The 19,018-nt window shown below is 46.3% G+C and overlaps 1 protein-coding gene across 6 annotated transcripts in view; it reads left to right on the top strand.

The window, feature by feature from the left end:
* The window catches only part of NFYC (nuclear transcription factor Y subunit gamma), a 79,848-nt gene extending 61,353 nt beyond the window's left edge, over positions 1–18,495 (top strand). For 3 of the 6 annotated variants that reach the window (XM_009251692.4, XM_009251704.3, XM_024254093.2), the window contains exons 5-10: positions 77–172; positions 5,058–5,231; positions 9,872–10,030; positions 13,492–13,599; positions 16,252–16,311; positions 17,290–18,495. In XM_009251692.4, the coding sequence (XP_009249967.1) occupies positions 77–172; positions 5,058–5,231; positions 9,872–10,030; positions 13,492–13,599; positions 16,252–16,311; positions 17,290–17,721 (1,029 nt within the window). In that variant the 3' untranslated portion in view covers positions 17,722–18,495. 6 annotated transcript variants of the gene reach the window in all.
* Positions 18,496–19,018: the final 523 nt, after the last annotated feature.

The raw sequence follows: 19,018 nt of genomic DNA, 5'->3' as shown, positions 1-19,018 counted from the left end.
TTACTTGGAGGGTATAAAGCCAAGTGAACTAGTTTCTCCCCAGGCTAATTTTTCACACCACTTTTCTTTGTTACAGAGAAATGATATCGCCATGGCAATTACAAAATTTGATCAGTTTGATTTTCTCATCGATATTGTTCCAAGAGATGAACTGAAACCTCCAAAGCGTCAGGTGAGCTGTGAAGGCATTGCAGTTGCTGCTGACTGAAGAGCGCTTTGCATACTGGTGTCAGATACGCTCCTTCTCCTCTCTCAGCACAAGTCATTTGCTATTCCTTTTGCTCCTCGTTTCTAGACCAGATTCATTCCTAACATCTCCTTCTGTTACTCATTTCTGGATACTTTTAACTCAGTGCCTCTGAAGTGGTATTTCAGTGAAAATAGACAAAATGAAAATGAAAGACTTTAGTTACAAATGGTAAAGTTAAGCTCATTTCAAGTTATCTTAGGAAGTCTATCAGAGCTCTTCATCTGGGATAGGAGAATATTCCCAGAAAGTTATAGATTTTAGATTTTTAAGAAACAGCTTCTCTATGTGCACAGTGGTATTTGGAGTGAATGGACTATGTTTTCTCTTCCTCTATATTGTGGTTCTTTATGTCTTTATATAGTGCCCTGACTGCACACTAGAATCACCTGTTGGAGTTTTAAAAATATCAGCGCCCAGGCTCTAACCCACATCAGCTGAATCAGAATCTCATGATGGAGCCCAGGCATCAGTACCTTTTAAAACTCCCTGGACGCTTTTAATGTGCAGCCAGATTTGAGAACCACCACTTGAGCTGTTTTGCAAGCAATCACAAGAAAGAATATGAATGTCTGCGTTCCCTTCTCTTCTGCCTGCCCCTCTCCAAAGGTCACACTAGTTGTTTTTTCAGCATCTTGGGTACACATAGCTCTTAATTGTGATTGTAATAGACCTCTGTCCTTTAGAGCTCATTGTTTTTAGCATGCAGATTGCATGATTCACTAGGTGCCACTTGGGGAATAGTGGCAGAATCTCACAGGAGCAAAGCTGTGCCTTGTTCTGCTTGCTTTGTTATATAAAACTTTATTTTTAATTAATTATTTCATAGTATATTATCCTTAGAAGTAGTCATTCAGTGACAACCATTCTCCCCATCCCAGCCTGTATTAATAACCAGTCAGAGAAAGTCTAGGAGAAGTGGGCATCCTAATGAACATTTGTAATTCTGACCCTGCATGAGGGCCTTTGGATTAGCAAGCCCTCTGTCACCTCCTTACTAGAGTAGGGTGTGCCTCACTGCGTCTCCGTTCTTTCTGGGCAGTCTTTGCTACTGTAAACATCCTTGACTGGAAGCTGTAAGGTGTTCAGAGGAGCTTTCAGTCGGATGTTTACAGCGGCAGGCTGCCACAGTCGTCCCCAGCTATGCATCGGCTTTGAAACATTGCAGGTTTGTGCCCACAGGCTCAGTTCCTCCTCTTGGGGGTCCTTCCCTCCTCTCTCAGAAGTCACAACAACAAGAACTCAGGCCATTTATCTTCCTTCAGAACAAAGAGTATCATACACCTGCTTTCCTTGTTGAAATTGTTTTCTCCTTTTGTCTATCAGAAGCCCCCTTTAAAACAAGATAGTGAGCTCTGTGATGAAATCAGGCCTTGCTCACTCTCATTGTGCTAACTCCTTGTTTTCTATGGGCTGCCTGCTGAATACACTGGCTGGAGAGAAGGGTCACATCCTGTCAGTTCCTCCAAATTCCTCAGTGCTTCTGGGTCTCTCGGGGTGTCATACAGCTCCTTATTCCATCTTAGCCAGACTTGAAATGCTATGATCCATCTGCTTTTAAAGTGTGTCTAGCTGAAACAGCTTCTTGTTGCTTGGATTTAGTTCTTTGTAGGTGTTCAAGGCATTGATTGGCATCGTATTCGGGACAGCTGCTGCCTGGCCTTTGAAAGGTTGAGATTGCTGAAAACTGGCCTGAAATTCTAAGATAGCATTTTTAATCCTCTGTAGACACGAAGTTTTCCCAGGCTCCAAATTGGCTGGCACCTCCTAAAGTCCTTTAAAACGCCTACTCTCCAAAACCCACCCTTTCTGAAGGAGGCAGCAGTTCACTCTTGCTACTAAAGCGAATGTACTTTTTTCCAGTCAGGCAGGGCTGGATGCACAACACTGTAGAGATGGCCCTAGGATGTGATGCTGCTCTTCTCTGGCACTGTTTGTCAGTCTCAGCTTCTGAAAGGATTCCAAGAGCAAACTCAGGGAGGCCACTGCTAAAGTTGAGCAAGTGCCCCATTCTGGATTGATCCAGTCATTAAAGCATTGTTCTGCCACTTGGGGCAACCTCCCACTGCTGGGAAAAGGAACTAGTCAGAAATACTGAAATGTGAGTCTAAGGCCCTGACTTCTCAAAGATACTTGAGAGTTTCACTTGTTCTTCAGAGAAGCAAGTAAAGATTATTTGAAGGTAGGAGGTAGTTGAGGCCTGACTTCTGCCCCACTAAAGCTATGAGTTGAAAGTTCCTGCCCATTGAAATGTCATTATCTTTTCACCCATTTCTTTAAACCAAGCATAATCATTTCCTTGCTAGCTTGACCTCCATTGGCAGAATGAGACTTCATAATGCAGAAGAGCCTTGGATATGCCTTCTTCCATTCCAGTGATTTGAGAACAGTTGTGCCTTGTCCTAACAACACAAACCTAGGTGCCTCCACTTGATTCTCAGTGTCCTAGATACTGTCTAGTTCATAAACAGTTTAAGAGGATATAGTAAGCAGCATAGGAGGAGCTCTTTACCTGTTCTCACAGCTTTTGGCAAGAGATATTTTGGGTTCTGGAAGGGGTTTTTAAAGGGTTTGCTTTTTGTCTGACAAAAAGATCATGTTCAATACTAGATCAGCTATAGTCGGGGATAACTGGAGACTAAACAATCACAGGTCATGGCTAGAAAATGCAGGTGTCTCCCTGCTGCCTAGCTTCCTACACGGCTGGTTCTGGGGCTCTCATTCCTGTATACCCTCTCATTACCCAAGAGCTTTTCCAAGTTAGGTCTGGATTTCAGTGATTTGTGCTTTTTGTAAAATAATAAGGGAGATCTCAGTGGAACACAAGTACCTTGAACCTACAGCTTTGCAAAGAGCAGTTGGCTTCTGTTTCTTGGCTGCAAAAGGTATCAGTATTTTAGCCTTGCCACAGCCAAGACCTAGTTTCCAGGCTGACATTTATTTATAATGATGATAAGTTGGGGTTGAAATGGAGTTGACGTTGCCATTTTTAAATTGTTGTGGAAATTGAGACCTAGATGAAAATAAAAGGGAATCTCCTTTTCCTTCTGCCTCAGCATAATCATATTGAGGGTTAAAACTATTTGTGTCTGAAGCACAGACTATATTAACCTAAAAAGTCAGTTCATATATTAACTTAGAAACCCAGAATGTTACAGGTGATCCCTAAGCTGGGTAGATGGCTGTCAAGTAACCATGTCATGCAGAGACCCATGTTTCTCAGTGGCTAGATACTGGCAGTCCTAGTTTTAGTATCCTAGCCCCCAGACTTCAGGCAAAGGATACTCAGCTCTGTTCCACAGGGGACACTAGCTGCTTCCTCACACTGTGGCCACAGAGTCCTAGAGGTACCAAAAAAGAGTTTAGAGACTGCTTTTTTTATTGGTAACAGCTGTTGGGTTAAGAGAATTTGTCACACCAGCAAGTTGGATTCAGAGAAGTACTTTCCTGCCTCTAACTGTCTGCCTGTCTAAATCCATTCATCATTCAGTAAGCACTTATTGAGTGCCTACCTGGGAACGCAGGGGATAGCAGAGAGCAAGAGAGAGCTAGGCTTTGCCCTCATGGTGTTTAACATTTTAGTAGAACAGTTAATTTGACATGCAAGTGCAAAAATGTATACTATGAGGACAGTACTTTGGAAGCACTGTTCAGGGCACCTAACATAGTGTGCGGATGGGGTCAATACCAGCTTTGTAAATGTTACTTTGGGGAGTTTGAGGCAATCCACAGGGTCTGTGTACATCTAAGAAGTGTCTTTTCCTCTTTTCTGGAACGTGGGAAACTTTGCCCTGAATAAGGACATGAGTAAATTTAGCTAATATTTTTACTCAGCCAGCCCAAGTGGTTCTGTGTTTTTATTGTTTTTGTTGTCCCAGGCAGGGGCACCATGTGTCACACAGGTCACTCCGGATCAGACGCCGTTCTGTGTCAGTGGTCAGGGGCTGACCAACCCTGGACCCTGTGGGCTATAACCATGCTGTAGTGTGTGTAAACATCCTACACTCTCAGCTGTGAGCTCAAGGTGGCTGGGAGAGGGTTGTTTACTCCTTCTGCCATGGAAAACATCAGCTGAAGAAGGAACAGTCTCCACTCCGCAGATCGGACAGAATGCGACCTCCCTAATCAGCCAAGGCAGTACCCCAGCGGAGAGCTGTCCATCAGGCCCCCTGGGTTGCGCTTCTGTGGCTAAGTACAACCAGAACCAGATGTGACACTGGATAGACATGCCCTCAGTGACCACAGAGCTTTCAACAAGCTGTGAAAAGCTGGGTACTTGCCTACCAGTGCTCTCGATCCTGAAATTTCAGCTCAGGAAAAGCCCTGTTTCCCATTAACCTGTTCTGTCCCCCTTGAAGTGGTGGGGATAAAACGAGAAGAGCGCTGCCTATTTGGGAGATTGGGACCAGGCCTGAGAGGCATGATGTTTGGGTAGCATCTTCCCAACACTTGCAATTAGCACTGTTCTCAGATCACAGGCCTTGACAGCATTTACTGACAAGCACTGCTGGTGCGTGGTTTTTAGTTACGGTACTTATTTGCCCGTTTGCAACTTATCATGCAATGGGTGATTATTTCATACTTCAGAAATTGGCTGTATGTTTTGTGAAGCCTATAGGATCTGTTATTTTTAGTTTGATTTAGCATAACTGGTCTCTTTGAATTCCACTTTCCTTTGGCTTCAAATGTGGAGAGCTCAGCATTCAGCAGGCAACTGCACATAGCCTGTTTGGGGGAAGAGTGGAAATTCACTGTGGCGGCTGCTGAGTCGGTTCTTTTCCTCTTACCTGTCTCTCTTTCCACCCAACAGGAGGACGTGCGCCAGTCTGTAACTCCTGCCGAGCCAGTCCAGTACTATTTCACACTGGCTCAGCAGCCCGCCGCTGTCCAAGTCCAGGGCCAGCAGCAAGGCCAGCAGACCACCAGCTCCACGACCACCATCCAGCCTGGGCAGATCATCATCGCACAGCCTCAGCAGGGCCAGGTCTGTGAGCTGCTGAGGATGCCCATCCAGCAAGACAGTGCCCCTTAGGTTTTTGGATGGGCAGAGCTTGATGAGGGCAGAGAGGCAGCCAGATCATTATAGAGCACTGGATTTAAAGTCTGGAAACTGGAACTTTTCCCCAGATTCAGCTACTGGGGTGAGATGTTACCCTAATCTCTCTGGACCCTGTTTTTCTCAAAGGTCATATGAGGAAAGTGTACTAGACAGTGTGTTCTCCAGGATCCCTATTAGCTCAGAAATTTTAGAAGGAAAAAAAAAATGTCTGAAATGCCTTATGAAGAGTAGAGGTGCTAAAGTGAACTCCATGCCTGCTGTCTGTGTGTCTGTGTCAGAAGTGGAATTTGTGCCCTTAAAGGGAGAGATTAGGTATCATTGCCAAGTTGCATACTCCTTCTGCCCGTCATTTCTCTGTCCCATATTTGTGTCAAGTGACCTTCTCTTTTTACGATAGTAATCAGAGGACTCTTTCTCTCCCCAGTAGTAGTGTTGAGAGCAGTAGCATTCATGTTTGTTGGGGGTTGTGTGAGGCTGCAGAGAACTCTGTACTATGAGCTCTGAATCCAAATTCTCTGTCAATCATTATTTATTCATCAAACACTGAGCATCCTCTGAGAGTAAAGTTCTGTACTATGTATTGGGGATACAACATGAATAAAACAGTCCTTATTTTCAAGGAATTCACAATTTAGTTGAGGATACAAATACTTAAAGGTTGTACCACCACGTGGGAATGTGTATAGGGTGTTATAGGAACACATTTAAAGAAGTACCTTGGCTCAGCGCAGTGGCTCATGCCTGTAATCCCAACACTTTGGGAGGCCAAGGTGGGAGGAACCCAGGAGTTTGAGGTTACAGTGAGGTAGGATCATGCCACTGCACTTCAGACTGGGCAGCACAGCAAGACCTCTTCTTTAATTAAAAAAAACAAGGCAGGGGCATGTGGTGGCTCATGTCTGTAATGCCAACACTTTGGGAGGCCGAGGCAGGAGGATTGCTTGAGCCCACGTGTTCAAGACCAGCCTGGGCAACATGGTGAGACCCCGTCTCTACCACAACATCAGAACATTAGCCAGCCATGGTGGCGTGCTCTTATGGTCCCAGCTACTTAAGAGGCTGAGTTGGGAGGATCGCTTGAGCCAAGGAGGTCAAGGCTACAGTGAGCTGTGATTGTGCCATTGCACTCCAGCCAGGGTGACAGAACAAGATCCTGTCTTAAAAAATATATATGTGTGTGTGTGTGTGTGTGTGTGTATGTGTGTATTATATGTGTGTGTATATATATGTATGTGTGTGTGTGTATATATGTGTGTATTATATATGTGTGTGTATATATATGTATATGTGTGTGTATATATATAGGGGAGGGGATGAGTAGCTAAGAAAGATGTGAACGAGGTGGTCAGGTAATGTTTCTGAAGGGAATAATGTGAGTCTTGGGGAACAGTGGAAATTAATCAAAGAAAGTGGGAAAGGGTGGTATTGCCAGTAGAGGGCACAGCACAGGCAAAGGCTCAGAGGTGAGAAACAGTACCGGGGGCCGTGGGAAAGTAGTCAGCGTAGAGGACCATCTAGGCAAGTTCAGAAAGATAGATAGTAAACACATCCTGGACAGCCTTGTATATTCTAATAAGGAGCTGAGTTTGCCTAGAAGAAAAAAAATGGGGTGGAGGTAGATTGATTGATTGATGTTTGTTTAAAGGTAAGTTCTCACTTGGTCACTCAGGCTGAAGTGTAGTAGCACAATCATAGCTTACTGCAGCTTCAAACTATTGGGCTCAAGTAGTCCTTCTGCCTCAGCCTCCCGAGGAGCTGGGACTCCCAGGCATGTGCCACCACACCTGGATAATTTTTAATTTTTTTTGTGGAGATGGGGTCTCATTATGTTTCCCAGGCTGGTCTCAAACTCCTGGCTTCATGCCATCCTCCCACCTTGGCCTCCCACAGTGGTGGGATGACAGGCATGAGCCACCATGCCCGGTTAGGAGGTAGATTTAAGTAATTATGATTTGGCGAGGTGCGGTGGCTCACACCTATAATCCCATCACTTTGGGAGGCCAAAGCAGGAGGGTCGCATGGGCCCAAGAGTTGGAGACCAGCCTGGGCAACATGGCAAGACCTTGTCTCAAAAACAAACACACAGAGAATTAAAAATAAGTAATTATGACTGGGCGTAGTGGCTCAGACCTGTAATCCCAGTACTTTGGGAGGCCGAGGTGGGCAGATCACAAGGAAGGCGAGGAGTTCAAGACCAGCCTGACCAATATGGTGAAACCCTATCTCTACTAAAAATACAAAAATTAGCTGGGCGTGGTGGCGGGCGCCTGTAGTCCCAGCTACTCGGGGAGGCTGAGGCAGGAGAATCTCTTGAACCTGGGAGGCAGATGTTGCAGTAAGCTGAGATCGTGCCACTGCACTCCAATCTGGGTGACAGAGCGAGACTGTCTCAAAAAAAAAAAAAAAAAAAGTAATTATGATTTTAGAATTTATTCTCTGATCATTTTACTTAACCGTATAACAAAAATGTATTGAGTGCTTGTTCTATGCCAGACACTGTGCTAGGCAGGAGGGTTCAAAGATAATGGCTGCTCGGTCACTGGCTCAAGGCCTCGACTGTACCATGATGCCTAAGGGACCTTCTTTGGCTAATGCTTGTGCCTCCGCAGTGGGAAAGCTTTACCTGCCAAAGGCTTTATCCCTTTACAGAGTGAACTTAGAGGGAGTCTGCCAAGGGCAGGCTCTGATTGGCTGATCATCCTAAGAAGCTCATGGCTGTTGTGCCCTGACAGCAGGGCACACCATACATGATTTGACAGCTGCCATGCTAACACAAGCCCTCATTTTCCTGAAATGATTTAGAAATACCTTGGAAATCCTCTTGGGAAAATTGGGTTGATACTGTACAGTGATGAGTTGGCAGCGTGCATTTCTTTTTAGTCAGCGAGAATTTCATCTATGCTCTTCTCTGCCAACCCAGAGACATGCTCAGCTTGGAGCTGATAAGGCTTGTGAGGATGGTGAAGTTGGTCCTTCCCAGCATTTCCTGGCTGTTCTTTCATCATCCTGCTGCTTCAGGGTGGCCTTGTGCTGTGTCACATCTCCCTGGACCCGTAGTGATGGCTATTTCAAGTTGAGTGCAAATATCCTTTGTAGGACAGAATACATATGTATTAAAACAGAGTTGGAAAGAATGCATATTTTGGTAAAATTAATCCTGTGTTTTCTGTCATAAATTGGAAACTTATTTCTGGAGGTTGGGAATAGGCTGAGTTGAAAATTGTGGTACAAGAATGGAAGAGATGTTTTCTGTTAGCCTAGCCCACTGCATGTACTTTTAGAACACACTGTCATCTTTCTTTTCTGCCCTCCTCCAGTTTATAGTAATTTCTCCTTAGTAATCCCTTGAATCTCATCTGTCGTTCCCGGAACACATCCCCTTCCCTTGTAACTTTGGATGCATAGTTGTAATTTTCAGTAACCTATGCAGTCAGAATTAAGAACATCAGAATAGCAACATCAGTTGAAGTTTATGATTCATTGAGAGTTCCATAGTCTTCTTATTGAGGTGATTAATTCAGAGTGAGGAGAGATAGTGACAGAATTCAAGTCAGGGATTGGGTGTACAGGTGTAGTTTAAAAGGCTCCACCCACGCCCACACCCCTGCCGCCCCCCATCACTACCACCACCAGATGAGCCCAGATAGGCTCACTGCTCTAGGTAACCTGTAAAAGTCACAAATAGTACTAACGGTTTGAGATTTGAAAGAATAATTGACCCTTTTGGCAGCTTGTGTCTTTACCATCTCAAAAGAGTACATTTCACAGGACTATAACCATTGTGTGTGAGAGACAATCTGCCAAGTCATACACATTGAGCAGAAATTTCTTAAATCCGAGATTGCTATTTTTAGAAAGTTAGAGTTCTTGCTTTCTTAAATTCTATTAATTAGGGGTAGACTTAGTTAAGCGTCTGTGTCTTAACAGTGCCCAGTGAGTTAGCAGTGTTTGCTCTCCTGTGGGAAGCCATGCTGTGGTCCAGAGCAGCCATCTGGCCAGTGTGGGCAGGAATTGCTCTGCAGCTTGAATGGGGTGAGAGCCAGTGTGCACTAGGGCCAGCCTCGGAGATACACCCCTGTGCTTTATTTTTCTCTCAGTGTCTTACATGCCTAAGAAAGAGCACATGATCCTGAACTAAATAAATTCATACTGACCCTTTCCATTTAATGTTACCCTCCAAATTCACCTGCCCCAGACTTGACTTTGGCTATTTCTGAAGTAAACTGTCATGGTTGCTTTTGATTTTTTCTGTAGTGTATGTGCCTTATCACTAAAGGGGCTGTGAAAAGTTGCAGCATTTGGGGCACAGAGATTTATGTTTGGGACCCATGCAAATATTTGTACTGTGAGCCCAAAAATATTTTTGGTTTTTCTTTCGTTTTGGAGAGTAACTTCAGCAATGCTGTAAACCCAGAGGACTCTGTAGGTTATTACTAGTATTGAGATGAGTTTAGGCATTCATGGAGAGGGTTTGCTCCTGGCACATTGCTCGTTATTAACCTCTCGGTAATCCTGTGGGCTCTGAGCCTGAACTCATGCAGCATTCTCATAACTCTTCCTTTCAGACCACACCTGTGACAATGCAGGTTGGAGAAGGTCAGCAGGTGCAGATTGTCCAGGCCCAGCCACAGGGTCAAGCCCAACAGGCCCAGAGTGGCACTGGACAGACCATGCAGGTGATGCAGCAGATCATCACTAACACAGGAGAGATCCAGCAGATCCCGGTGAGTCCTGCCCTGAGGTCTGTCTTTACAACTTTATAGAAGGAAGTACTTAAAGATAATATATATATATGTATGTATATACACCTTGATACATATATATATATACCTTGATATATATATCACACGCATGCATAATCCCTTTTTTTTTTTTTGGGGAGGGGACAGGTCTTGCTCTGTCACTCAGACTGATGAAGTGCAGTGGCTTGATCTCAGCTCACTGCAGCCTCCGCCTCCCAGGTTCAAGCGATTCTCTTGCCTCAGCCTCCCGAGTAGCTGGGATTATCGGCACGTGCCACCATGCCTAGCTGATTTTTGTATTTTTAGTAGAGACAGGGTTTCACAATGTTGGCCAGGCTGGTCTCTAACTCCTAACCTCAGGTGATCCACCCGCCTCGGCCTCCCAAAGTGCTGGGATTACAGGCGTGAGCCATCACGCCCAGCCCTCAGTACTTATTTATATATATGCGTGTATGTGTTTGTTTTGTTTTTAACCTGTATGCTCAGTGTTCCTGACCACAACTTGCTTCACTGTGTTTGTTTCCTGCTTTCCCCACAACTTGCTTCACTGTGTTTGTTCCCTGCTTTCCTTTAATCTAGGTTCAGGTTCACCACTATTGGGCAGCTCCTCTCGATTTCCCCTCATTCCACCTATGCAGGGAAATCATTGTAACCACTACCCATGCCAAGGCCCAAAGGCCCTGTGAGGCAGTCCTGTATTTGATTAGCAGAGGATAAGAGGGAGGCGTATAGGGAAGGCCATAAATACACTTGTTGCATATTCATGAGTCAGTTCCCAGTGGAGCCTGCAGCAAAGTGTATTTTTGGCTTTCATATAACTTATCCATTCCTTTACTGTGGACTGCTGCTTCCTGTGTGCCTTGAGGGATTTCATTTCTTAGATTTGTTGGCTTTTTTATTTGTACTCCTTCTTTTGTAAAATGTGTCCTTAACACTTGCAGTCTGTACATTGGTCATTTTGACCCCCCAAAACTGGAAAGTGAGTGAAACAGAGCAGTCCTTCTATTCCCTGCCCTTTGCCATTTTTGTCATAAATGAAACGTAGGCAGGTATAGAAACTCACGTAGACTTGGTTAACCACTTCCTCTGTGAAAATAACTTAAAGTATCCTTAGATCAGTTTGGGAATTGTTCTTCATCTGAAGTTAACGTAGTAATAGGCCAAGAGAAAGCTTAGGAAAGTGGAGTGTGTATGTCTCTTTCTCCACCTCTCTCACGTGTGCTTACGATACCCATGGATTGCAGATGACTGAGCTCTGCCTTGATTCATTGTTTCAGTCCCCAACCTCAAGATTTCTGTTGCATGGTTCTCATTTTTGCAAGCAAAGGCACCACCACAGGTTCATTTAAGCCTGAGAAGAGTTCCACCTTGCAGATACTTTAACCCTCTGGGGCACAGAGCTTTAGCCCAGAAGATTTGTTGCAGAATTCACTACTTCATCTTCACTGGCTCAGGCACCTTCTGTAGGAGTCTTCATTTCCAGACTCTTTAGGCAGCTCATTGGAATGTTCCTAATAGTGATGAGCTTCAGGAAGGAAACTTTATTTCCCTTTCAAAAACCCAGAGCTTATTTTCTCTGTAATTAATGTAAAAAAAAGCTATGAGGGTCCCCAGACCTGTCCTGCTGTAGAGGAATGAGGGACGGATCATCACCAAATGTCTTAACCTAGGCCAAAAAGGAAAGCTTCTTGGTTTTGTTGAAGAGCTGCTTGGAACCATTTGGCTCACAGCTTTTCAGTCACATTTGGGTTTCTGCAAAGAGCTCTTCCCAGCTAGAAAATTTTAACATCCCTGCAGCTGTCAGTATACCTTCTCCCACTCCTGGGACAAGGCTTTAGTCTTTCATCTTGTGATCCCTGGCTGGAGTTCTGGGGACTCCTGGGACTAGCCACCATCAGTCTCTGTAGATGAGGTTTTCCAAACCTCCGCCCAGCTGCCTTCCTCCCCACAAGCAACTTAACATTGTTGCCAGGAAGCTGCATTATAGGATTTAGGTGGGGAATTCAGGCTTGGCACCACAGCCTCCCAGCAGCTTCTCTTGGCATATTCTCAGGAAAGAAATGACTGCAAGTCATAATAACTCTTGCCCTGTCTCCTTTGAACCAGATTTTTAATGGGTTTAGATTGTGTGTCCCTCCGTCTTGCCTCAAGTGGGCAATTCTGGAATGGTCTACCATGAACTTGAGAGGTGGTTTCTTCTTGGTAGTTCAAATTCTGTGAGGCTGGAAGTCTCAGAGAAGCATTTTGATTGAACACTGCGTGCAGGAATGCAGCTTCATCCCATTAGCATTTTCCTCATGGAAGAGTCCTGCAGTGAAGTTAGCTCTTGAAGGCCAGAGGGAAATTTGCTCCAGAGCAGAGGCTTGAAGGCCAGAGGGAAACTTGCCTGTTAGCCACAAGAAGCTCCCCCTTGCAACAAAGGCAGGCTGGGCAGCCAGGGCAGGTGGTTTCTGGGGCCCGCAGATAGAGACCTAGTCTATCCACGCTGCCAGAACCCCTTTCATTTCCTCTAAATCGAGGGTGTGAATGTCTGCAGTCCTCCCCTGCTGACCATCATCTTTGCTGAGGTACAGTTCTCTGATGTGGTAACTGCCTTGGTCCTCTTTTCATCCCCAGCTCAAAACACTAATACTTTCGTGGTACACTGGAGCATTAAGAGCCTGAGTTAAGGCTTTTAGCACACAATTAAATGCAGCATGTGGTATTATTGTATTATCTGAGATTTAATCGTAAGCATGAGAGACTCTAAGGGCGCTTTTGTAGCTTTGGTTTCCCATGATGGGGTTTTCTGTGAAAGGTTTATTGATTCTCCTTCCTCTTGGGAGGTGTTTGGCCAGAAGCTAGTGCTGAACACCGAGGATCCTAAAAGCCCCACAGACCCCCATCCAGCCTGGCTCTTGGGGACAGAGATGGTTAAGCAGGCCAGCTTTTGCCTCCAAAATGTGCAGCATGGGGCAGGGCAGTGTGAGAGCTGTGATGCGGAATGATGGCTGTTTGCTTTGGGCTCCTGGCAGATGCTGGATCTCTTTACAGTATTGGGAATTGTGGGAGATGGGAGCGAAAGAGGCCCACACTTAATGTACAGGCATTCTGATGATGTCAGTCAGATAAATTCCTAAGATAAGCTGTGATCATGTAGCTAAGAGCTGGCAAATAATGAGCATGCAGCCATGCTGTTCTCACCTTTGTGACAGGATCTTCTGGGAGTTTTTTCTGAAGTCCGTTCAGGGAACATATTCTCTTCTGTGCTGTGTGACTTGTGGGATGTGGATGTTCTGGTTTTGCTTGTTTTGACCTCTGTTTAAAAGAGACTTTTTTCAGCGCAGGCTTCTTTGGAGGGCTTGAGGGGTAGGGGGCAATCACCATCTCTGGTCATGGAAAGTTTGCCTGTTTGAGATTATACTCAATGTCTTATGGTCTCTTTGTCTCTGCCCCTGCTCTAGGTGCAGCTGAATGCCGGCCAGCTGCAGTATATCCGCTTAGCCCAGCCTGTATCAGGCACTCAAGTTGTGCAGGGACAGATCCAGACGCTTGCCACCAATGCTCAACAGGTATGTGCCCCAGAGACACAAGGCTTGTGTTGGAGACCAGGAGCAGATGGCTACTGACAGGAAAGGAGTGCTCAGCACTCAGCTGTCTTGCCACCTCATCCTTCAGCCAGAAGCACCACACCCACACCCTCCATATCTCTTCTGCACCCAAGAGGCATGGGTGGTAATTGGAACATTAGATTCAAAGTGTTTTCTTTTACCATCTTGTTCTCAAGGGGCAAAGAAATGCGAGTCAGGGGAAGCCTCAAAGGTGCCTGAAAGAAACCTTATAGGTGTGCACACCCATCAGACCTGGGAAATGTTCGACAGATCGCCTGATCGTCAGGCTGTTTCCATCTTTAAACCCAAGTGGCTGTTGTGTTCTGGCACCTCCTGTGCTCTTTGGAAAGCTTACTTAGATTTTACCCCCACCTCCCCTTGCATCCCTAACCAGAAAAATTGCCCTTCTCCTCTCCTCTCGTGCCCTACAATATTGATGGCTATGAGTCACAGATGGTGAGGGGGCTGCCTCCCTGGGCTTGGGGGTGTTGAGGGACGTGGGTATTATTTGCAGAAGATGGGGGGTGCTGGTCAAGGGGAGGCATTGTTAATGGATTCTTTTGCCTCAGACCCAAAAAAAGCAGCGATCGTTTGAGAGCTGGACCCGTCTGGCCCAGTTGCATTTCTGGTGATGTATCTATTGACAGTGGTGACAGGGCTGAGTTTGTAGAGCAGGTCTCCAAAGATCTCATTTGGGAAAATACGAGGAATGAGCCAAAAGCAAGGCTTCTGAGTTCCATATAGTCTCTGGGATCATTAAGGGCTCTTTCTGTGCCCACTCCCTGGCTTACCTAAGGACTCGGCTTTTCTGTAACTGATACTGACTCACACCCTTCCCCCAGCCCCTCTTTTTAACCTCGTAAGATCCTTCCCTGGGATCCAAAAAACATAATTGCGTGGGAGTGGGAGGAAATGAGAAGGAAGCTTCTTGGTTCCTCAGAAGTCAGTCTGGGGCTGGGCACAGTGGGTCACGCCTGTAATCCCAGCACTTTGGGAGGGAGGCCGAGGCAAGTGGATCACATGAGGTCGGGAGTTTGAGACCAGCCTGGCCAACATGGCAAAACCGTTTCCACTAAAAATACAAAAATTAGCTGGGCGTGGTGGTGCATGCCTGTCATCCCAGCTACTTGGGAGGCTGAGGCACAAGAATCACTTGAACCCAGGAGGTGGAGGTTGCAGTGAGCTGAGATTGTGCCACTGCACTCCAGCCTGGGCGACAGAGTGAGACTCTGTCTCAAAAAATAAAAATAAAAGTCCGTTTTGGGAACAGAGCTAAAGCCAAAAAATGAGAGAGGTTGGGGAGAAGCAAGAAAGTGGTAGCTGAAGGCAATGAAAATCTTTGTAACAACAGGTTGTAATTATGACAACCTAGTACTTAGTAGGTGCTCAGTAAATGTTTGTTGACTGAAGCTGAATGAATAATATGTAAATAAAATTTAAAGGTAAATGAAATCTCAGCTAATATGAATGGCAATCCTGCTGGCCATAGAGCAGTTAACCTTCTTATCTATGTGGAATATTTTCCATTTGTCTCAGGCTCACTTGTTTATTCTGCAGACATTTCTGGAATACTAACTTTGTATGGGCTCCTGCCCTCAAGCATCTTATAGGCTGTTGGAAGGAAAAGGACCAAAATAAGGAACAATAGTAAGAAACAGTCATGAAGCCTGTTATACCTGTTCCCTTTCTTGTTCTTCATAGCCTCATGGGTAGGCCTGCAGGGGTTGTTTTTGGCCATGGTGAGGACATTTGAGAGGACAGTCCTTGTCTTGCAGGCTGGCTGTGATGATTCCAGGAAATGGTACACAGAGGACACTGCTGGCCAAATGTTCCATAGGAACACATGTGCATGCACACCGCAGTCTTCTTTCTAGTTTACCAAGCTGCTCCCAGCAGTTGTCATTATATATGCGGTTCTACATGTCAGTACATTTATCTAAAATCCATTCACAGTCCACACATAAGATTTTAAGTACTTGTGATAAATGTTGTCTTTGTTCCATTCCCTGTCCCTCCCCCTTTCTCCTCCCCTCCTTTGGCCCAGAGGGCTGCACAGTGCCTCTCTCGGAAAAAGTACTTCATAGGTTTGCCATGAGGACTGCTGGGGCCAAGGCCACTTGCTCGCCAGGGTGTTTCATATTCCAGTCAGATGATCTGGGTGATACGGGTTTGGTTTGGAGCCCACCTTCCAAGAATGAAAGAGACCACTCACCACTTTGTCTGACACTTTGCAGTCCGCCTTCACTGGCTGAAAGACTGACTCTTAGGACTTCTACCCCAAACCATAGCACCTAGGGGCCATGTGTTCTGTTTGAGCCTCAGACTTTGAGATGAGTGGGTGGTTGAGGGAGTAGGCATTCGTTAGAGAGATGGGTGTGGGAACTATCTATTATGTACTCCAGGATTCTCGATGTCACTTTGTGCTGCCAACTCTTGAGGTAGCCATCAGTGCTAGATTAGGAGGAGTGCTTGCTTTCTTACTACCCATTGAGCACCTGCTGGGCACTTTATATGCATTGTCTCATTTGACCTTTTTGACCCACTTCTGGGTGGTGGGCTGGTGGATCAGACCCTGCAGCTGACATGTCAACTCTACCATCTTGATTCTTACAGATTACACAGACAGAGGTCCAGCAAGGACAGCAGCAGTTCAGCCAGTTCACAGATGGACAGGTAGGGTACCCAGCCTGGGCAGGGGCAGAGGGTGAGGAATTGCGGGGCAGGGTAGCAGGTAGTATCTGGGTTTGGATGGTTAGGGCAACTGTCCTGTCCTCTACTAACAGTGAGTGGACAGAAATTGTTAAAACAAGTACAGTATTTAAATCAGGGCACCTATCCTTTAGTTTTATAGACTTAGTGGGAACTAAAAATAATCTTAGACATGTAGCCCAAATTGCCATTTTACACATGAGTAAACTGAACCCCGGAGATGAGAAGTGCCTTGTCCATGCTCCCCTAGATGTTCATTGCAGAGCCAGGACTAGAGAGCGGGTTTCCTGTTTCTCTCTCTAGAACTGTATTTTTTTCCCCCTAAGCCATGATGCTGTTTTAATAGCATGGACTGTTGAGACGCAGAGAACACGTGACCTCTTGAGCTCTCTGGGTGCCTGAAATTCAGTCATTTTCAGTCCATGCGAGGAGAGAATCTTCCCTTTTCCCTCTGCTTTCCGCTCACAGTACAGTCCCAGAGACCCCTGAGGACATGATAGGATGACATGCCCAAACTTGTGCCCTCTGCTGCTCAGAAGGGAGAAGAGCTGGCATCAGGACCCACCTCTAGCTTCTGCCAGCACCACTTGCTAGGCTTACATGCCAGGGCTCCCGTGAGGGCTTGGCTTTTGGCTTCTTTGGGGAGCACCTGGGAAACCAAGTAGTCAATTAGCCCTGACCTTCCTAAGTGGCTGTGTGAGTATCTTCTCCACCCCTGGAGGGTCTTGGCTATAGTTAAGTGTGTAATACCAGGCCACCTCCTTAGCAGGGCCCATGGAGAAAATTCAAATTCAGTTTAGTTTCAACCTGAGCCAGATATTCTGAGAAAAGTTGAGGAGGGGGTAATCCTACTCCCCTGCCAGTGTAGATGACCAAGAGTTGGGGAAATGCTGACTTCCAAGCTGCTGGTACAGTGGTTCGAATTGCTTGTGTTTGCCACAGAGGAACAGCGTGCAGCAAGCTCGAGTCTCTGAGCTAACGGGAGAGGCAGAGCCCAGAGAAGTGAAAGCCACAGGAAATTCAACTCCCTGCACCTCTTCCCTGCCCACCACACACCCCCCCTCACACCGGGCTGGTGCCTCCTGTGTCTGCTGCTCCCAACCCCAGCAGAGCTCCACTTCCCCTCCTCCTTCTGACGCCTTGCAGTGGGTGGTGGTTGAGGTATCTGGGACCCCCAACCAGCTCGAGACCCATAGGGAGCTGCATGCCCCTCTCCCAGGGGTGACCTCACTCTCTCCTCTCCACCCCTCGCAGCAGCTCTACCAGATCCAGCAAGTCACCATGCCTGCGGGCCAGGACCTCGCCCAGCCCATGTTCATCCAGTCAGCCAACCAGCCCTCCGACGGGCAGGCCCCCCAGGTGACCGGCGACTGAGGGCCTGAGCTGGCAAGGCCAAGGACACCCAACACAATTTTTGCCATACAGCCCCAGGCGATGGGCACAGCCTTCCTCCCCAGAGGACCCGGCCGACCTCAGCGCCTCCTGCAGGCTAGGACACTGGTGCACTACGCCCCATGCCTGGGGGCCGAGATTCTCCAGCAGAAAGATGCAATATTTTTTGTTTCCTTTTTTTCCATTTTTTTCTCCAAGGAATCAATATTTCAATATGTTGAGTGTGTGTCCAATGCTATGAAATTAAAATATTAAATAACATATTTATGGCATTTTCTTGAAGAGTGTGGTTGAAGAAATATTTCTCCTTTTGTTTTTCTTTTTTTTTGTTTGTTACTGCCACGTCTTTTTAGGAGCAAATCTCCCCAGGGGTGTACGGTATTTCTTGACTCTTGGAACAGCTGCTACCCCCAAGACTTGCCATGTTGTTCTGCCCTCAGATGGAATTAGGTGAATGTGTGTAGCTGCTTTTTCACTCGTGGTCCTCTCCCCATCCCTTGCTCTGACCCCAGAGCTCTGTGTATTTGCATCCAGAGGCCATGGAAACATTCCTTGCATTTAAGAGACAGATTTATTCCCCGTGGAGAGTGGGTGGATTCATTGCCACACTCTTTTTTCCCAGGGACCCAGGAAACTAGGACTTTGTGTGTTTGCTGCCCACCTCCCTTTTATTTTTTAAATGCATTAAAAACTGTGCTAGTCTCCCTTGCATGGACTTCAAGCTGCATGAAATGCAATAAATCTCATTTTAGATAATTTAGAGTCTGGGTTTCTGTGTCTGGGGGCATTCATGGGGCCACTTCGCTTGGAAAGGTTCATTTGCCCTCAGTTTGTGTGTCTGGGAGAGAGGGCCACCCTTGTGAGAAGGGGATGTTCAAAGCTAAGGGAACTCAATGCTGTGTATCTAATTCAAACTGAGGTCCTTAGCCGATCTTTTTTTTTTCTTGCTCTGTTGCCCAGGCTGGAGTGCAGTGGTGTGATCACTGCCCACTGCAGCATCAATCTCCTGGGCTCAAGCAATCCTCCCACCCCAGCCTCCTGAACTGCTAGGACTACAGTCAGGTACCACCATGCCCAGCTAATTTTTTTTATTTTTTATTTGTAGAGACAGGGTTTCACTGTATTGCCCTGGCTGGTCTTGAACTCCTGGGCTCAAGTGATCCTCCCACGTCAGCCTCCCAAAGTACTGGGATTACAGGCATGAGCCACTGTGCCTGGCCTACCTCAGCTGGTCTTAAAAGTGAGCTTCATCAGAATATATTTGCTGCTCAGAGATGCT

This window comes from Pongo abelii, chromosome 1 (genome assembly GCF_028885655.2).
Source record: "Pongo abelii isolate AG06213 chromosome 1, NHGRI_mPonAbe1-v2.0_pri, whole genome shotgun sequence".
NCBI lineage: Eukaryota > Metazoa > Chordata > Mammalia > Primates > Hominidae > Pongo > Pongo abelii.
The sequence above is the reverse complement of the archived record's forward strand: the minus strand, read 5'-3'. Positions and strand labels throughout refer to the sequence as shown.